This window comes from Pituophis catenifer, unplaced genomic scaffold, assembly GCF_029215685.1.
Source record: "Pituophis catenifer annectens isolate HBS135680 unplaced genomic scaffold, rPitCat1.0.hap2 SCAF_1, whole genome shotgun sequence".
In the NCBI taxonomy this organism is placed as follows: Eukaryota; Metazoa; Chordata; class Lepidosauria; order Squamata; family Colubridae; genus Pituophis; species Pituophis catenifer.
The window spans coordinates 254,920,719-254,937,046 of NW_027256881.1; the positions used below are offsets into that span (position 1 = coordinate 254,920,719).

The 16,328-nt window shown below is 40.4% G+C and overlaps 1 protein-coding gene across 1 annotated transcript in view; it reads right to left on the bottom strand.

The window, feature by feature from the left end:
- The window catches only part of GALNT18 (polypeptide N-acetylgalactosaminyltransferase 18), a 346,717-nt gene that overhangs the window by 143,239 nt on the left and 187,150 nt on the right, over positions 1-16,328 (bottom strand). The window contains exon 2 of the mRNA XM_070957483.1: positions 1,771-1,963. Within this exon, the coding sequence (XP_070813584.1) occupies positions 1,771-1,963 (193 nt within the window). The remainder of the gene's footprint in view (positions 1-1,770; positions 1,964-16,328) is intronic.

A 16,328-nucleotide genomic window follows, 5' to 3' on the forward strand; every position in this document is an offset into this window, starting at 1 on the left:
ATTTTCCATGCACTGCTTCCTGCACCAAGACATCTGCTGACCCCTAGGACAATAGATATGGAGATATCTGAAAGGCTTTGCTCTTCCTTCCTCATTTAAAAGAGATACAGTACATGAAAGATCTATCCTATATATAACATGCCTTCTAGACTGGGCTACCACCATTTATGTTTCTTTTCAGTTAAGTTCTTGTCTTTATTCTATTATCTCTGACCTGCATGGATCAAGTTCTGACTAAGTCACTCTCTTTCCATAAAGGAAGAGAGCCCTGTTACAAACTCTTTACCATAGATAGCTTTAAGAAGGCAATAGCAAACCAATTGTCCCTGGATGTCACTGGATGTTGCGCCTTGTGATTCTTGATGAGTGTATCTTGTCTTTTTATGTACACTGAGAGCATATGCACCAAAGACAAATTCCTTGTGTGTCCAATCACAGTTGGCCAATAAAGAATTCTATTCTATTCTATTATGTTCTGTTCTGTTCTGTTCTGTTCTGTTCTGTTCTGTTCTGTTCTAGTCTAGTCTAGTCTAGTCTAGTCTAGTCTAGTCTAGTCTAGTCTAGTCTATGTGTCCACGCAGTTATTAGAAGTTAAGTTTTATTCACAAGAGCCTTTACATTAATATTCTAAGGAAGCTTTGGGTTGACATATTCCTATTTTCCTATGAAGTATAGAATTTTATTTTTGGTTTTGATTAATTATAATGTATTGTTCTATTTGCATAGTCACATTGTGCTTGAAGTTAAGAGGTGGAAAACTGTACTTCTTTATTATTCTTCTGCTCTCAGCAGCTTTCAGTACCTTGTCCATAGTTATCTTTTTGGAGAGACTGTCAAAATTAGGTGCGGATGGAAGAACTTTGCAATGTTTCAATTTAGAAAGCTTTCTCCCAAAAGATGAGATTTCTGCTCAGCCCTGTGGCATTTATACTGTGGAATTCCACACAAGATTCTATTTTATTCCAAAATGATAACTTCACAAAATAGCTGAGTGAAACTATCCAGAGATTTAGTGTCATCAGTATGCTAATAAGGTGTCACTGCACCTCTCCATTTTATCAAATACAAAAGGGGGGGGGAGGAGGAGGAGGAGGAGGAGGAGGAGGAGGAGGAGGAGGAGGAATAATGATTTAATGCTTGTCTGAGAGCCAAAACCTGAAGATCTGCTCAAACAAGAAAGAATTGCTGCCATTATATTATTTATCATTTCTTGTCTCTAAAAAGGATTGCACATATTCTAAAAGATCAAAGCTTAGAGATTATAAAATGTCTTCTATCAGCTTGTATCATTCTACCTGAACGCAAAAAAACTTGCTTCACTAACCCATGGCTTGGTAATTTTTAATCAAAATCATCATGCAGCTGTCACTAAAACTAAAATACTGTATATGTTTTTATCATTGTTTTAGACTTTTTTTAAAAAATAAACCATTTTCAAAAGCCCTGGAAATATCCTTCTTCAGCTTTGAAGGATGATGTGCAATATTTTAAAAAGAAGAAGAAAAAGCAAACTACCAGTTCTGCTAGCACTTATTATTGCATTTACTTTAGAAAATAAACATAGCTAGCTTTTAATAATGCTAATTTCATTACACCAAATTTCATAAATTTGGTTTTCTGAAAGCCATAGTTTCCAAACACAATACATTTTGACTAGATCATACCTGCAATTCTTCATAAACTTCCATTAAAATAGAATGTTATCTAGGCCATTTTTACTTCCTTCTTTAGATAAAATATATCAAGTGACTTCCAAAAGTTGCTCCTTACCCAGTAGGTCTAAAGTCAGGCAAGGGTCTGTCCAGTGGCAAGCGATCACTCAGATAAGCATTGTAACCATAATACTGGAACTGTTTAAGGGCAGTTCGTTGGTTCTCAGGGCTCAAATCCTGGCCCCAATGAGCAAAGAGGGATGAATCAATGAATGCATCTGCAGGATTTTCCTCTGGTTTCAATGGTGCTTCTGTAAAAAAACAAAAACAAATGCATTGATGTAAGGAAATCCATTTTAGTCAGAATTTAAAATGGTTACTTAATGCAAATTTTATGGTTTACTAGGAATGCGTTGTACTTTATTATGAGCCATGATGGCCCAAGGGTTAGAAGGCAGTATTGCAGGCTAACTCTGCCCACTTCTAGGACTTTGATCCTGACCGGATCTAGGTTGACTCAACCTTCCATGCTTCTGAGGTCGGTAAAATGAGGATCCAGATTGTTGGTGGCAATATGCTGACATTATAAACCATTCAGAGGGTGCTGTAAAACAGTATGGAGCAGTATATAAATCTAAGTGCTATTACTATTGCTATTATTTATTTATTTATTGAGTTAATTTGCAGCACCTTGCCACAAGGTGAATCTTGGATCTAGAGTAATGGTGTAGCAATCTTTGTGTTAAAATTATCTAGCAATCTGATCAAATACTTTTTAATTTAACCAGGGAATGTAGGTAATTAATATTCAATATGGGATAAAATTTTAATTTTCTAGAAATCCCATAGATTTTCTTAAGAAAGGTTTCATGAAATGCAATAATGTAGGCATTAGATACATTGATGTCCATTTTTAAAATGGAGGTCATTTTGACGAAAGCTATTTAAAGGCAATCAAAATAACTGGAAAAATGAGCAAGGCAAGAAAAGATGAAAGGCTCACTGCTGGATGGCATGACCAATCAATTCAGAATAAAGAAATATCCACAGTGTTATATATTCACAAGATCAATTATTAGATTAGAGTATTTGAGAAGCAAAAGCAGGTACAATTTGCATTCCCTTTGAAGCCTTCTCTAATCAGGAAAATTCAGAGGGGTTTTGCTTCCACACTACATTTCCCACTGCTGAATAAAGAACCAAGATACCTAATTTTTAAAAATTATAAAACTATTATTTCAAAAAGTAAATTATATAAGCAGATATTATCACCTTCTAAACTCATCCCTCCGTGCATTTCACTGTAAGAAAAGATGAGGAAAAAAAAAAGTATGCTTCAATCCCCTGTGGATGAGCTATCAGAAAGGGTTGATATATTTTTAAAAAGTGGGGGAGTGCGGAAGGGGCTTGAAATGCAAGATCTGTGTCAGGTCATGGATAATCACTGAGATGTTATTCAGATGCAAGTCTTTATTATGACTTCACATGTCACAAGTTGAGTCATTCCTCATAATTTATTTCAAGAACTGTAAGATCTTTTGACATACCGGATCAACATACTGCAAGCGTATATGTGGACGTTGCTGGTGATGCAATCAATCTCATGTTAATTAGCACAAAAACCCTCCAGTAGAAATCTAAATCTGTCTATACTTAGCTAAACTGATTTTTATAAAGTGACAACACATAATGATTTTTAGTATGTGCAGCAAGCAAGCAACCTACTCCAGGAAGTCTGATCCTGTTGATTATGATCATTTGGCATATAGACTGAAGAGCTGTTGGGGCCTAAAAAACACTCAAGAGACGACCAAGAAGAGACCCAAAGTAAAATGGATCGAGAGCTTGTTTACCATCCAGATAGGTCATTTTAACATTCACACTGAGAAATTATATCCATGGAAGACAGAAATGAGAACTACAATATTTTATTTCTGCCAGGATTAAATACAAGTGGATTCATCAAGCTTGTAATGAAATAAATAAATTTTCATTTTTGTTCTTATTTTAAAATTGATTCTACTGATGTAAATAAAAGCAAATGCCCTTTATTTTATATAGATAATTATCAATGTATCATTATTACGGAAAAGATCAAGTCATGTGTAGAAACCCATACAAACACACACACACACTCAATTCCTAAGATTTTTCTTTCAGCCTTTCTGAGTCAGCAGATTGAGTCAGATATTCTTTTCGCAACCTTGAGGCTGAAACACTTGCTTAATGTTTATGCAATGGTTCTCTCTGATCTGAAGCCCACTAGTTCTTGCCACATAGCTTCAGCCCTTGCAAATCTATGAATAACATCCATGTAGTTTTCTGACAACAATATAGGAAATATTTGGGTCTAATTTCATTGTGGTTTCCAGTTCATGATTCTTTCCAGGGGTGAAATGTAAAATTTGTTACTACTGGTTTTGTGGGCGTGGCTTGGTGGTGGGGGTAATGTGACTGGATGGGAGTGGCCAACTTTTTTTTTTTAACTTTTCAAAGCATTTTTTCTAATGCTTTGAAAAGCCTCTGCTGATCAGGCAACTCAGCTGGGATCATCAGAGACTTTTCAAAGCATTTTTTTTACCACCTCTTCAGCCAAGAGGTTGCAGAAAAAAATGCTTTGAAAAGTCTCTGACGATCCCAGCTGAGCCACACAATCATCAGAGGCTTTTTATTTTTTTACTTTTAAAAGCATTTTTTCATTGGAAGAGGTTGTAGAAAAAATGCTTTTAAAAGTAAAAAAAAAAAAAAGCCTCTGATGATTGTGTGGCTCAGCTGGGCATGGTGGGAGGGGGTGGCTACAGAGATTTTTGCTACCAGTTCTCTGAACCACCCGCTGCCATTGCTACCAAATCGGGCGATCCGGTCCGAACCGGGAGCATTTCACCCCTGATTCTGTCCCACCTTTCTGAGATCAGCCATCGGCTAAGTGCTACTTACTACCTGACGTGAGTCATTAATTAAAGGGTCGAGTTCTTTAGTGGGAGATAACTTTGAATCCATTTTGACTCCTGGCTACTACCTGGACAAACCTCCAATAAACACCAATTCAATGGCACAGCATTACCCCGTCTTATAAATTTCAACTAGAAACTAAATGTAATGTAAGAATATGTCGCAAAAAGCGACGTCATGACGTCCGTGCGGGTGGACGCGGATGTTTGTATGTAGGTCTTTGGTTATTCGGGTCTTCTCCCATTGCTCCTGGAAGCACGAAACCGAGAACACCAGCCTGAAGATGACGAATGAGACTTCGTCGAAACGTCGCCAAGACACTTCCAATTTTACATGGGAGAAGACCCGAATAACCAAAGACATATATATATATATATACATGCAATCCATCCAGAACTAAAGACAGTTTTACTTCAGAATCTGATAGCTTATAGTCAGCCTTGTGAAGCAGACCAGAAAAGAAGCATACCCAGATGAACTAATCCTATTTTGTTATAAGATTACATTAACAGAATTCTGCAACACTGAAAGTATGCCTCCCCTGACCTTTCTCTTTGTTTTCTGGAAAACTAGGGAGAGTCCAGAAAACCTTCATAAACACTTTTCATGCTTTTTCCTCACTTCCAGCCTCTTATTAGACTGTTGCCTAAAATGCAAGTCTTCCTCCTGCCTCCCAAGGTCATTCACACATACCACTACATGAAGCTAATTCGTCTTCTGGGATTAAGGCTCAGCCTGCTCATCTTCCTTCAGGCCCAAACTTCCTCCAAGCAGTGGTGGATTACAATTTTTTTTACTACCAGTTCTGTGGGTGGGGCTTAGTGGGTGTGCCATGGCTTGGTGGGTGTGGCTTGGTGGGCATGGCAGGGGAAGGATATTGCAAAATCTCCATTCCTTCCCCCCTCCAGGGGAAGGTTACTGCAAAATCCTCATTTCCTCCCAATCAGCTGGGACTTGGGAGGCAGAGAATAGATGTGGGCGGGGCCAGTCAGAGGTGGTATTTACTGGTTCTCCAGAACTGGTCAGAACCTGCTGAAACCCACCTCTGCCTCCAAGCACATTTTAACATCATCATTTTATCGACCCTGGTTGACATCTAAAGCACTGGCAACACTTGATCTCATATTGGTAAATAACGTCACCAAGTGCCTTAATGTAGGTATTGAATACAATCAAGGAGACTCTTGAACCACACAGCACCTCATACAGAGGAATCTACAGCCCTGTCACCTTTCCCCATTCTTGTCTGAAACTGCTCTTTTAGGAAGGGTTATAGTTATCACAATGACCATGGTGGCCAGAGGTGTTATTCAGCTAGTTCAGACCGGTTCGGGCAAACTGGTAGCGGAAATCATGGGTGGCTCTGCCCACCCGCCTCTATGCTGTCCTATTTAGGCATGTTTTTGAGGCCGGGCACATGTGTGGAAGACCCGCGTGTGAGCAAAGTGCATGTGTGGAAGGCCGGGCGCATGCATGTGAGGCGCGCGCATGCACACACAGCGAACCAGTGGTAACAAAATGTGAAACCCACTGCTGACGATGTGTTCTGCCCCAGCTATGGACCCCAAAGAATGCAGCACACACGAAGTCCATACAAACCTTAGTTTACTAATTAAGGACTACTAATGAGTTTTCTTAAGGACTACTAATGTCTTTTCTAAACCTGTTAATTTAACTTCATTAACAGTCGACAAGAATCCAAAGAATAATAATTCAATTCTGAAACACAGTATTTCAGATAGCTGTAATCTTACTGTGGTTTGCAGAATGCCGAGAAGCAATTTGCAGGAAAACTGACAAGAAAGGAGCAAGAGCTGATCAGATGTTTCTGGAATCAAGACGCAAAGGAATATGAACAAAGTTGTTTCCTGCAAATTGCCTCAGTCGTCATCCTTCCTTAAATAAGCTAGGGGAGTGGCCAATTAACCCCAAGCCTTACTCTCAAGGAGACCTCCTCCTGAGGAGCCACTCCTGCCTTTTGGCAGCTCTGTGCGCTCGTGCATCTAGAAGAGGCTCCTCCTTTTCTTCCTCTTCACTTATGGGAGCTTCTGGAGGTTCTGAAGGCCCTGGCTGAATCCCTGCCTCTGGCACCACATCTTCTCCAGCCTCCTCATTGTCTGACTCGAGTACCAGCTGCACAGGCTGCTGGCACAGCATCACACCAGCCTCCTCGCTGTTGGAATGTGTCGCTACTAGGTGCACCGGCCACTGACAGGCTACAACACGGTGGTGGGAAAATAGGGCTCTTACATAGCTAGATAATTGTGTTTTCTTCTCTTTCCTACTCTCAACATTATTTTTTATTAAGACAAATATTGTTCTGTTGCTGCTTGTTGGTTTAATCCAGAAGCACACATCCTAGACCACTACTAAATCTTTCAGTATGTTAACAGGTGTTTATAGTTTCTCCATATATAAACGGATTGTTATGCAGCATGAAAACATGCAGCAAGGCAGTTGTACAGGTCAAGAGGTTGTTGAGAGAATAAAATATTGCAGCCCAGAAGTGTAACCCACTGTTAAGATGGCCATCCAGTGGTGGGTTGGGACTCATGTAGAGCTCTTTCAAAGAGCAATCCTTAGTACAATCCAGCCTCTTTACGGTGATAGAAAAGCTGCCAGCATAATTATGAGCTTGACAGGCTCCCTCTGCGCTGTTTTTCTAGCTGGCAGGTGTTGGAAAACAACAGGATAAGGTTGCCTCAATAGCAGCCTGAGGATAAGATGAGGCCAGTGCTGCGGAGACAGGGTATAAAACCGGAGCTGTCAGTCTAATCCAGGGACACAATAAATAATGAATGAGAGAAGATGTGTGTAGTTCCATTCAGAAATTTTTCAAGTTTTTTTCGGACTGTAGAAGAAATTAATTTATTTAAATAGTTCTTCGGATTTCCCAGGTCTTAGCATAACGCTCACGAACAGCATTTTTGGACCTAGACATCAGACACATCAAGATTCAAATTAGAGCAGTGACTCTAATCACAGCAAGCATTTAATTTTTCAAGATGTTCAGTCATCAGGTTATCTCATTTGTTTGTACACCTTGTCAAACGGACAAAGAATAACATTCCCAACAGAGCAATACTGGTGTTTGGAAATTGCCACCTTGATCAGCTATCTCTTTTGCTCTATTTTAGAAGCAGCAGTTCTCTTCTATTTCTCATTCCAGCAAACATTTGTGGGGATATGATGAGCTTTTAATTGCTATGCTACCTGCTGCTTGCACGTTGTTTTTCTTTTCATTGTTGTGTTGTGGTTTGCTCTTTGGAATGGCCATGCTGTGTTAAGGGGCTTTCAATTTTATTTATTGTGGATTCGTGGTCTAATGCTATGGTGTAAGCCACTTGAAGGATCTTTATAAATCTTCCATGAGGTATATATTCTAAAAGAAACAGCCTAATTTTCCCAGCTGCAGAGGCGAAAAACAGTACACAAAATACAGTGTAAAGGCTTCAGCTCCTGCAAACACCCTAAATTCACACATCTCAAATACAATTAAGAAAAAAAAAGATGACCAGAGACTTTCTGTAATACAGGTAGTCCTCAATTTATAACCATACATTTAGTGACTGTTTGAAGTTGCAACAGCAATGAAGAAAATGACAATTTTTCACATTTACGGCTGTCACAGCATCCCTGTGGTCATATGATCAAAATTCAGATACTTGGCAACTGATTCATATTTATGATGGTTACAGTGTCCGGAAGTCATGTGATCAGCTTTTGCAACCTTCTGACAAGCAAAGTCAATAGGGAAGCCAGATTCACATAACAGCCATGTTATTCACTTAACAAGTTCAGTGATTCACTTAACAACTGTGGCAAGAAAGGTCATAAAATGAGTCAAATTCACTTAACATTTCTCTTGCTAAGCAAGAATGGAAATTTTTAGGTTCAATTGTGGTTTTAGGTTGAAGCAGGGGTGAAATCCAACAGGTTCTGACAGGTTCTGGAGAACCGGTAGCAGAAATTTTGAGTAGTTCAGAGAACCGGCAAATACCACCTCTGGTTGGCCCCAGAGTGAGGTGGAAATGGAGATTTTGCAGTATCCTTCCCTTGCCACATCCACCAAGCCACACCTACCAAGCCACACTACACTACACCACGCCCACCAAGCCACACCCACAGAACCGGTAGTAAAAGAATTTGGATTTCACCACTGGGTTGAAGATTACCTGAAAATACATATGGAGGCAGCCAAAGACCTAGAGATGTTTGGAGAGAAGTTAAAAAAATCAAGATGGCAGCCACAGCGAACTTTGTCCTCAAATGCTTGACAAAGCTCCTCTTTCAATTGCTTCAGATAGAGCCAATAACAAGGAGCAACTTCAGCAATTTGGTAATGGACTATTTTATCAATGGTAACAGCAGTCATTTGCATATCAGGAAACTCTCCCCCAGAGAAGGCATTTTGTGACACTACATGGTATGTTGTCAAAACTCCAAACATGTTCACTGCCTCCCAAACTATCCTTATACATATATGTATGCATTTCTCCCAAGAAAATACAAAACTCAAGAGATCACCAAATATTAGCAAGCTCTTCTCTGGCACAGACAAAATAGCCAGTTTTAGTAATTCTACACTGTGTCTGAAAATATGAAATGTTTTCATATTTCATCTTTTTGTGGAATTTTTAGATCTTCTCTGCTTCCCCTAGCAATTCATCCATAGGTCCAAACAACAGATTCACATTATAAATAAATATGAAGAAAATTAAAAATAAAAATGAAGAAAACATGTTTTGCCAATAATGGCACTTCTGTAGGGGTTCCTTCATCCTCCCACCCACACCTCCAACAAGAGACAAATATGTTGGCTTTCAGTTGTCCTAAATCGGTAGCATGCTTAATTTGTTGTGGAATTCTGCTATGAAGATCAGCTCCATTTCACTTCTGGATGAAAACTGGGGGCAGGAAGTTAACCAGGCTGGCCTATTCGACAGGCACGTCATTAAAATGATGATGACTATGATGGTGATAATGAATTTATTTAGAAAAGTACACAGAAAAATGCCTGCTGTTTTGAAAATGAAAGCATGCATTGTAAATGCAATGTAGCACAAAATAACACCAGCGTGCTTTGACGGGCGTTCCAAGCAAGATAAGCAATTCCACAGCTAACCAGCTTGTCTTTCACAGCCTCTTTGATTTTAATATGGAGCAGACATATTCAGCCAAGGTTATCTCACTTTAGCTTAGTGCAGATATTGTTCATACAAACTATACCTGTGCTGAACTGTCTGCACCATCTACCTTGTTAAATAAAAAAAAGTAGAGAATCTTTTATATTGCATTGGCCAGGAATGCAATTCCAGAGCAATGGTTTAACTTTTATTGGCAAATTCTCCTCCTTCCAAGCTTCCCTCTTTCTTGATTTAGGTAAGAAGCACTCTTTATCTACTGCTTTTTATGCATTAGAATTCTCTAAAATTTTTCCTCTTGTAATATCAGGAGCACATTGTAGATTGACATTAAAAACTTGGACTATATTCAGGGGAAGACAACCAAGATATCTAGTTTGGAGGTGTTTTTAATCAGTTGCACTCTTCAGTTCATAGCAAGCACTAAGCTGAGAGTCTGACTAGATGTCCTTCAAATTCCCTACAATTCTCTGCTAAACTGGGACTTTACATTTGCAGAAGAAATCAAGTCTAAAGGTAAAGATAAAGGTTCTCCTCGCACATATGTGCTAGTCATTCCCGACTCTAGTGGGCGGTGCTCATCTCCGTTTCAAAGCCAAAGAGCCAGCGCTGTCTGAAGACATCTCCGTGGTCATGTGGCCGGCACGACTAAATGGCAAAGGTGCACGGAACGCTGTTACCTTCCCACCAAAGGTGGTCCCTATTTTTCTACTTGCATTTTTTACGTGCTTTTGAACTGATAGGTTGGCAGAAGCTGGGACAAGTTAGTTAGTTAGTTAGTTTATTTGATTTGTATACCGCCCTACTCCCGAAGGACTCAGGGCGGTGAACAGCCAACAATAAAATACATAGATACAAAAAATTTAAAACCAGAATAAAATCAAATTAAATCATTTTGGCCCAGACAGATTAAAACACCCCAATAATTTAAAAACAGATTAAAATTTACATATTTAAAAAGGGAGAGATTAGGCCAAGCCCGCCTGATGGAATAAAAAGGTCTACACAGCACGGCGGAAGGAGCGCAGATCCGGGATCCTCCGTATCTCCGGGGGGAGCTCATTCCAGATGGTAGGTGCCCCCACAGAGAAGGCTCTCCCCCTAGGGGCCGCCAGTCGACACTGTTTGGCTGACGGCACCCGGAGGAGTCCCTCTCTATGAGAGCGTACTGGCCGGTGGGAGGCTATTGGTGGTAGTAGGCGGTCCTGTAGATAACCAGGTCCTAAGCCATGGAGCGCTTTAAAGGTGGTAACCAAAACCTTGAAGCGCACCCGGAAGACCACCGGGAGCCAGTGCAGCTCACGCAGGAGAGGTGTTACATGGGAGCGCCATGTCGCTCCCATTACCACCCGTGCGGCTGCACTCTGCGCCAGTTGGAGCCTCTGGGTGCTCCTCAAGGGGAGCCCCATGTAGAGACCATTACAATAGTCCAGGCGGGAGGTGACGAGGACATGAGTGACCGTGCGTAACGAGTCCCGATCCAGAAAGGGACGCAACTGGAGAATCAGGCGAACCTGATGAAAAATCCTCCCGGTCACGGCCGTCAAATGCTCTTCTAAAGACAGCCGTGAATCCAGGAGGACGCCCAAGTTGCGAGCCCTCTCCGTGGGGGCCAATGATTCGCCCCCAATAGTCAGTGATGGCGTCAACTGACTATATCGGGACGTCGGAAACCACAGCCACTCGGACTTGGATGGGTTGAGCCTGAGCCTGTTCCTCCCCTGAGCCCACCCCATTACATGGCACTAGGGATTTGAACCGCTGAACTGCCGACCTTTCGATCGACAAGCTCAGCATCTTAGCCACTGAGCCATATTAAATCAAGTCTAGAAAACAACAATTCACATACTTCCCCTCTTGCTTCAGGAAAAGATCACAGTAAACATAGGGCAGTCACACATTCCAATTTGCACACAACTAATACACTGGAGCCAAAATCCTGTATCAAATCCTTTGTCAAAAAAATAGTTTTCAACAAAAACTATGTACTATTGCAAAGTTTGAATGGCTCATCAATATCCAGGTCGATTCAGGTCAAATTGTACCGATGCTACAGATCACTAACAAAGTATTCATACCACAAAGTGACTCTGAAAATGCTGAACTAACTCTAACAGTCCTAAGCTTACAGTGCAGTTTAATATTTGTATCCATTCTTCATTCCTGCCCACAGAATAAGGTCAGCAAGCGGAAAGCGTATTAGATAAGATGATGGCTTCTTCCCAAATGACTCAGACTAATTCATTCTCTCCTATGTGCTGCTTTTTCATTCAAAGTATGAAAACAAAGTATATTTCATTTCATCTTTTCTTTGAATAAAACTCTCTGGTATGTTTCTCTGTGGGCACGCCGACCCTCTGGAATGGTTTACCCACCAGGCTCTGCACGGCCCCCGATCTCTGCTCTTTCTGTAGGGACCTGAAGACGTGGCTCCTTAAACAAATCACCTGATCTGCTGGGAGTTTTTTAGTTTTTAGTTTTTCTAAGGGTTTTAATTGGAGTATTTTAATTAACTAAAATTAATTTATTATTTTATTGTGCAATGCTTTTTATTTTTGTGAGCCGCCCCGAGTCCTTCGGGAGAAGGGTGGCATATAAATTTGATTAAATAAATAAATAAATAAATAAATAAATAAATAAATAAATAAATAAATAAATATGCTTCTGAATTCTTCAGACGCATGGATACCACAAATAATGACCATAAATACATTTTTAGTTGATATATACAGCTCAGGGGTGGGTTTCTATCAATTCTCCCTGGTTCAGGCAAACCGGCAGTGGCGGCAGTGGGAGGCTCCGCCCACCCACCCAGACATCATCATGGATGCTCTGCGCATGTGCAGAAGGTTCTGTGCATGCGCAGAAGCATCCTGCGCATGCTCACAGTTCTGAACTGGTAATGAAGGTAAGTGGAATTCACTACTGATATAGCTGCCTATCTCACAAACATGACTTATGGTGGCTCTCACAATAAAAAACAAAACAAAATATATACTAAAAAGCAACTACAATAAAAACTGCTAAAAACGATCAAAACATTATAAATCCATAACACTTAACTTGCAGCAGAGTACAGCCTATACTATTGCTAACAATAGAACTGACAGACTCCATACCACCTCTGGATCCCAAAGTGCAATGGCAAAACCGTGTGCTAAGGGCCTTCCAAAATCTAGCAGGGCAGGAGACACTGTACTTCAGGAAGAATGATATTCTAAATCAGGGGTGTCAAACTCGATTTCATTGAGGGCCGCATCAGGGTGGTGTTTGACTTTGGGGGGCCAGAGTGGGTTTGGCCAGGGTGGGCATGGCCAGCTCGTCACTTGTGTCCGAGGTGCCTGTGGTGGCCTGAGTGCTCTTCCAGCGAAAACAGGCTCCTGAGCTCCATTTTCGGCTTCCTGCAACCCTCTGCCAGCAAATATGGCCCTCCCGAACTCCATTTTTGCTGGCAGAGGCACTGCGGGCTGATCCTTTGCTGTTTCCATGGTGGCCTTGTGGGCCATATCTAAGCACTCCACGGGCGGATTTGGCCCCCGGGCCTTGAGTTTGACACCCCTGTTCTAAATGGTGGATGCTGCAACAGAAAGGGACTTGTTGGATGACATTTTTTGGTAGACAGTATCCATAACATGCATTTTCTGACAGACCTGGTGGGATGAGTAGATGTAACTGGGGAGAGGCAGTCCTTCAAATAACTTGGCTTCATACTTTGCTCAGCTTTATAGATCATAACAAGCATCCTGAACTGAACCCAGAAGTAAACTGGCAACCAATGAAACTCAGAGAGCAGAGGTGTAATGTATGCTGATCCAGGTGTGCAAATAACAGTCCATGCCACACATATATTGTATTACTTAGTCATTTTTTTTATATCTTAGCAGACCAATCAGTCAACTGTACTAGACAATATTGATTAGTTGATTGATGGATGGATGGATGGATGGATTGTGTGCAATCAAATCATTGTTCAGGTCAACAAGTACTGTACTAGGAGTTGGAGTTTCTGAACATCAGGAGACAAATGAGTTACAGAATTCACAACTGTTGGCTGAGCAAACAGGGCCAGCAGCTGCAGAACTACTGGAAACTATTTGTCACAAATATACAGGGATTGAAAACAGTAATGATCTGTTATTAAAGATCAAGTCCAACAAGCAGAGGATATCTAAAAAAGAATGAACCAATTCTGGAAATAATAACTTGCAGCACTGGAAAATAGAAAAGTAACAGTCATAGCCAAGAAAATCAGTAGCTATTAAGATCAAATTGCACATTATTGGCAGAATCTCCAATTTCAGCTGGACCAGAAATGTTTCTACGTATCCATCAATGGAGAGACTGCAATGAATCAGCCAACAACTGATAAAGAAGAAACAATGCAATTTTAGGTATACCTATGGGATATCACAAAGAAATACAATAAAATGCAGCTTGGATAAAGGAGATGGAGAAGGGTGAAAAAAAGAAATGAAAATGAAGAAGAGAAAAGAGACATGGCAAGGCAAAATATTACATGGACAATACATACAAAAAATAGCTGGCAAAGCAGATAATAAAAAGAACTGGCAATGGGCAAGAGTAGGAAAGATGAAGAAAGCGATAACAGGGGCTAATTCTGGTTGCAGAAGACCAAGTCTTAAGAACAAATGCATACCAATCTAGAATTGAAAAGAAAGCAACAGATAGCAAATGCTGCCTCTGCAAAGAAGCTGAAGAAACATTGGACCATCTACAGTAGTCAGCTGCTGCAAGAAGATAACTATAAACAACTGCATGATAAATGTCTCTGGAAATTCTCAGACATCCAGATCATCACTGTCCCGAAAGTGCTTTTTTCAAGAGGCAACTGGACTTTCTGATTTTTCTTTGAAGACGCTTCGCTTCTCATCCAAGAAGCTTCTTCAGCTCTGACTGGATGGTGGGGAATGGAAGGATTTATACTCCTTGCAGACAGCTGGTCATCAGAACGTGTGGCTATCTTAAGTGGGCATTCATCAAATCTCAAAAAAGAGTCTAGAGGAACTCCTCCATAACAAACAACACAGAGAACAATAAACGAATCAATGTCATCATTCTATATGTTGCAGGAATAGCGGAGAAACTCAGGAGCATCTTGTCAACACAACATACGTGCACACTTTAAACCCAAGAATACACTAAGGCAGAAGCTTGTCCATCCCAAGGGTAAAACACCCAGACACAAACTGAGCAAAGTGGCATATGCAGTACAATGCAGTGAGCCATGTGCAGATCTGTAGATTGGGGAAACAAAACAACCACTTCATAAATGCATGACACAACATAGGAGAACAAACCCATCAGGACAAGAATCAGCAGTCCATTTGCATTTAAAAGACAAAGGACATTCTTTTGTAGACAGGAAAGTCCACATTTTGGACAGAGAGGACCACTGGTTTGAAAGAGGGATCAAAGAGGCCATCTAAATCAAAATTGAACAGCTCTCTCTCAACAGCGGGGGAGGGATATGGTATCATCTATCTCCAGTCTACAGTTCCAAGAATGCTCCATGCCTATTTTCACCACTCAGGTGATCCTGACAACACAGATAAACCTCAAGGTGGCCTTAACAACTTGCTAAAAGAATACAAATGACCAGCTGTCTGCAAGGAGTATAAATTCTTCCATTCCCCACCATCCATCAGAGATCAAGAAGCTTCTTGGATGAGAAGTGAAACATCTTCGAAGAAAAACCAGAAAGTCCAGTTGCCTCTTGAAACAAGAACCTTTGGGATAACCACATGATAAAGGAGTAACAATGGTAAGCTGGAATATCTGCAAGAAATAATATTTGCCTGCAAGAAAGAACTGGTGGAACCATAAAATAGAAAAAGTAATAGAAAATAAAGAAGCTAAAATGCTCTGGGACTTTAGAATTCAAACAGAGAAGCACCTGCCACATGACATCTCAATCTTAACAATTGTTGATAAGAAAGACAAAAATGTCTGAATAGTGGACCTGAAGGTAACAGAGGAGAACAGAAAGAACTGGAGAAAATCACAAAATAGAAAAACCTGCAAATAGAAGTAGAAGATTATGGCAAAAGAAAGCAAGATAGTACCAATAATAGGCGCTTTGGGTGTAATCCCAAAATATCTGGAGCATGACTTGAATATCATCAGCATTGACCAAACTCCCATTAACCAATTGCAAAAGGAAGTGTTACTTGGAATAGCTGTGATGATACCAACAATATTTGCCTATCCCAAGTCCTTGATTAGGACTCAATAGGTGGATAAAAATGCAAATCCAGTCTAAATTGTTCACTGTGTGACCAATCAGAAAAATAATAATAGTAATAATGAGAGAGGCCAAATAAATAAATAAATAAAACTTTATCTATATAGAGGGAAAATGTGCATTAAACCAGTAAGCAATGGACACATTGTGCTATGTATGTGTACAAATGTTATAAACAATGCTGATATCTGTTTCTGCAGGATGGATCCAATGAACATTGATAAATAAATGTTCCCTTTACCTGTTGGCCTCCTCTTTTCATTGGGCATGGAATTGTCATTACACTAGCCAACTCAAGTAAGTTCTTTACTACATCTA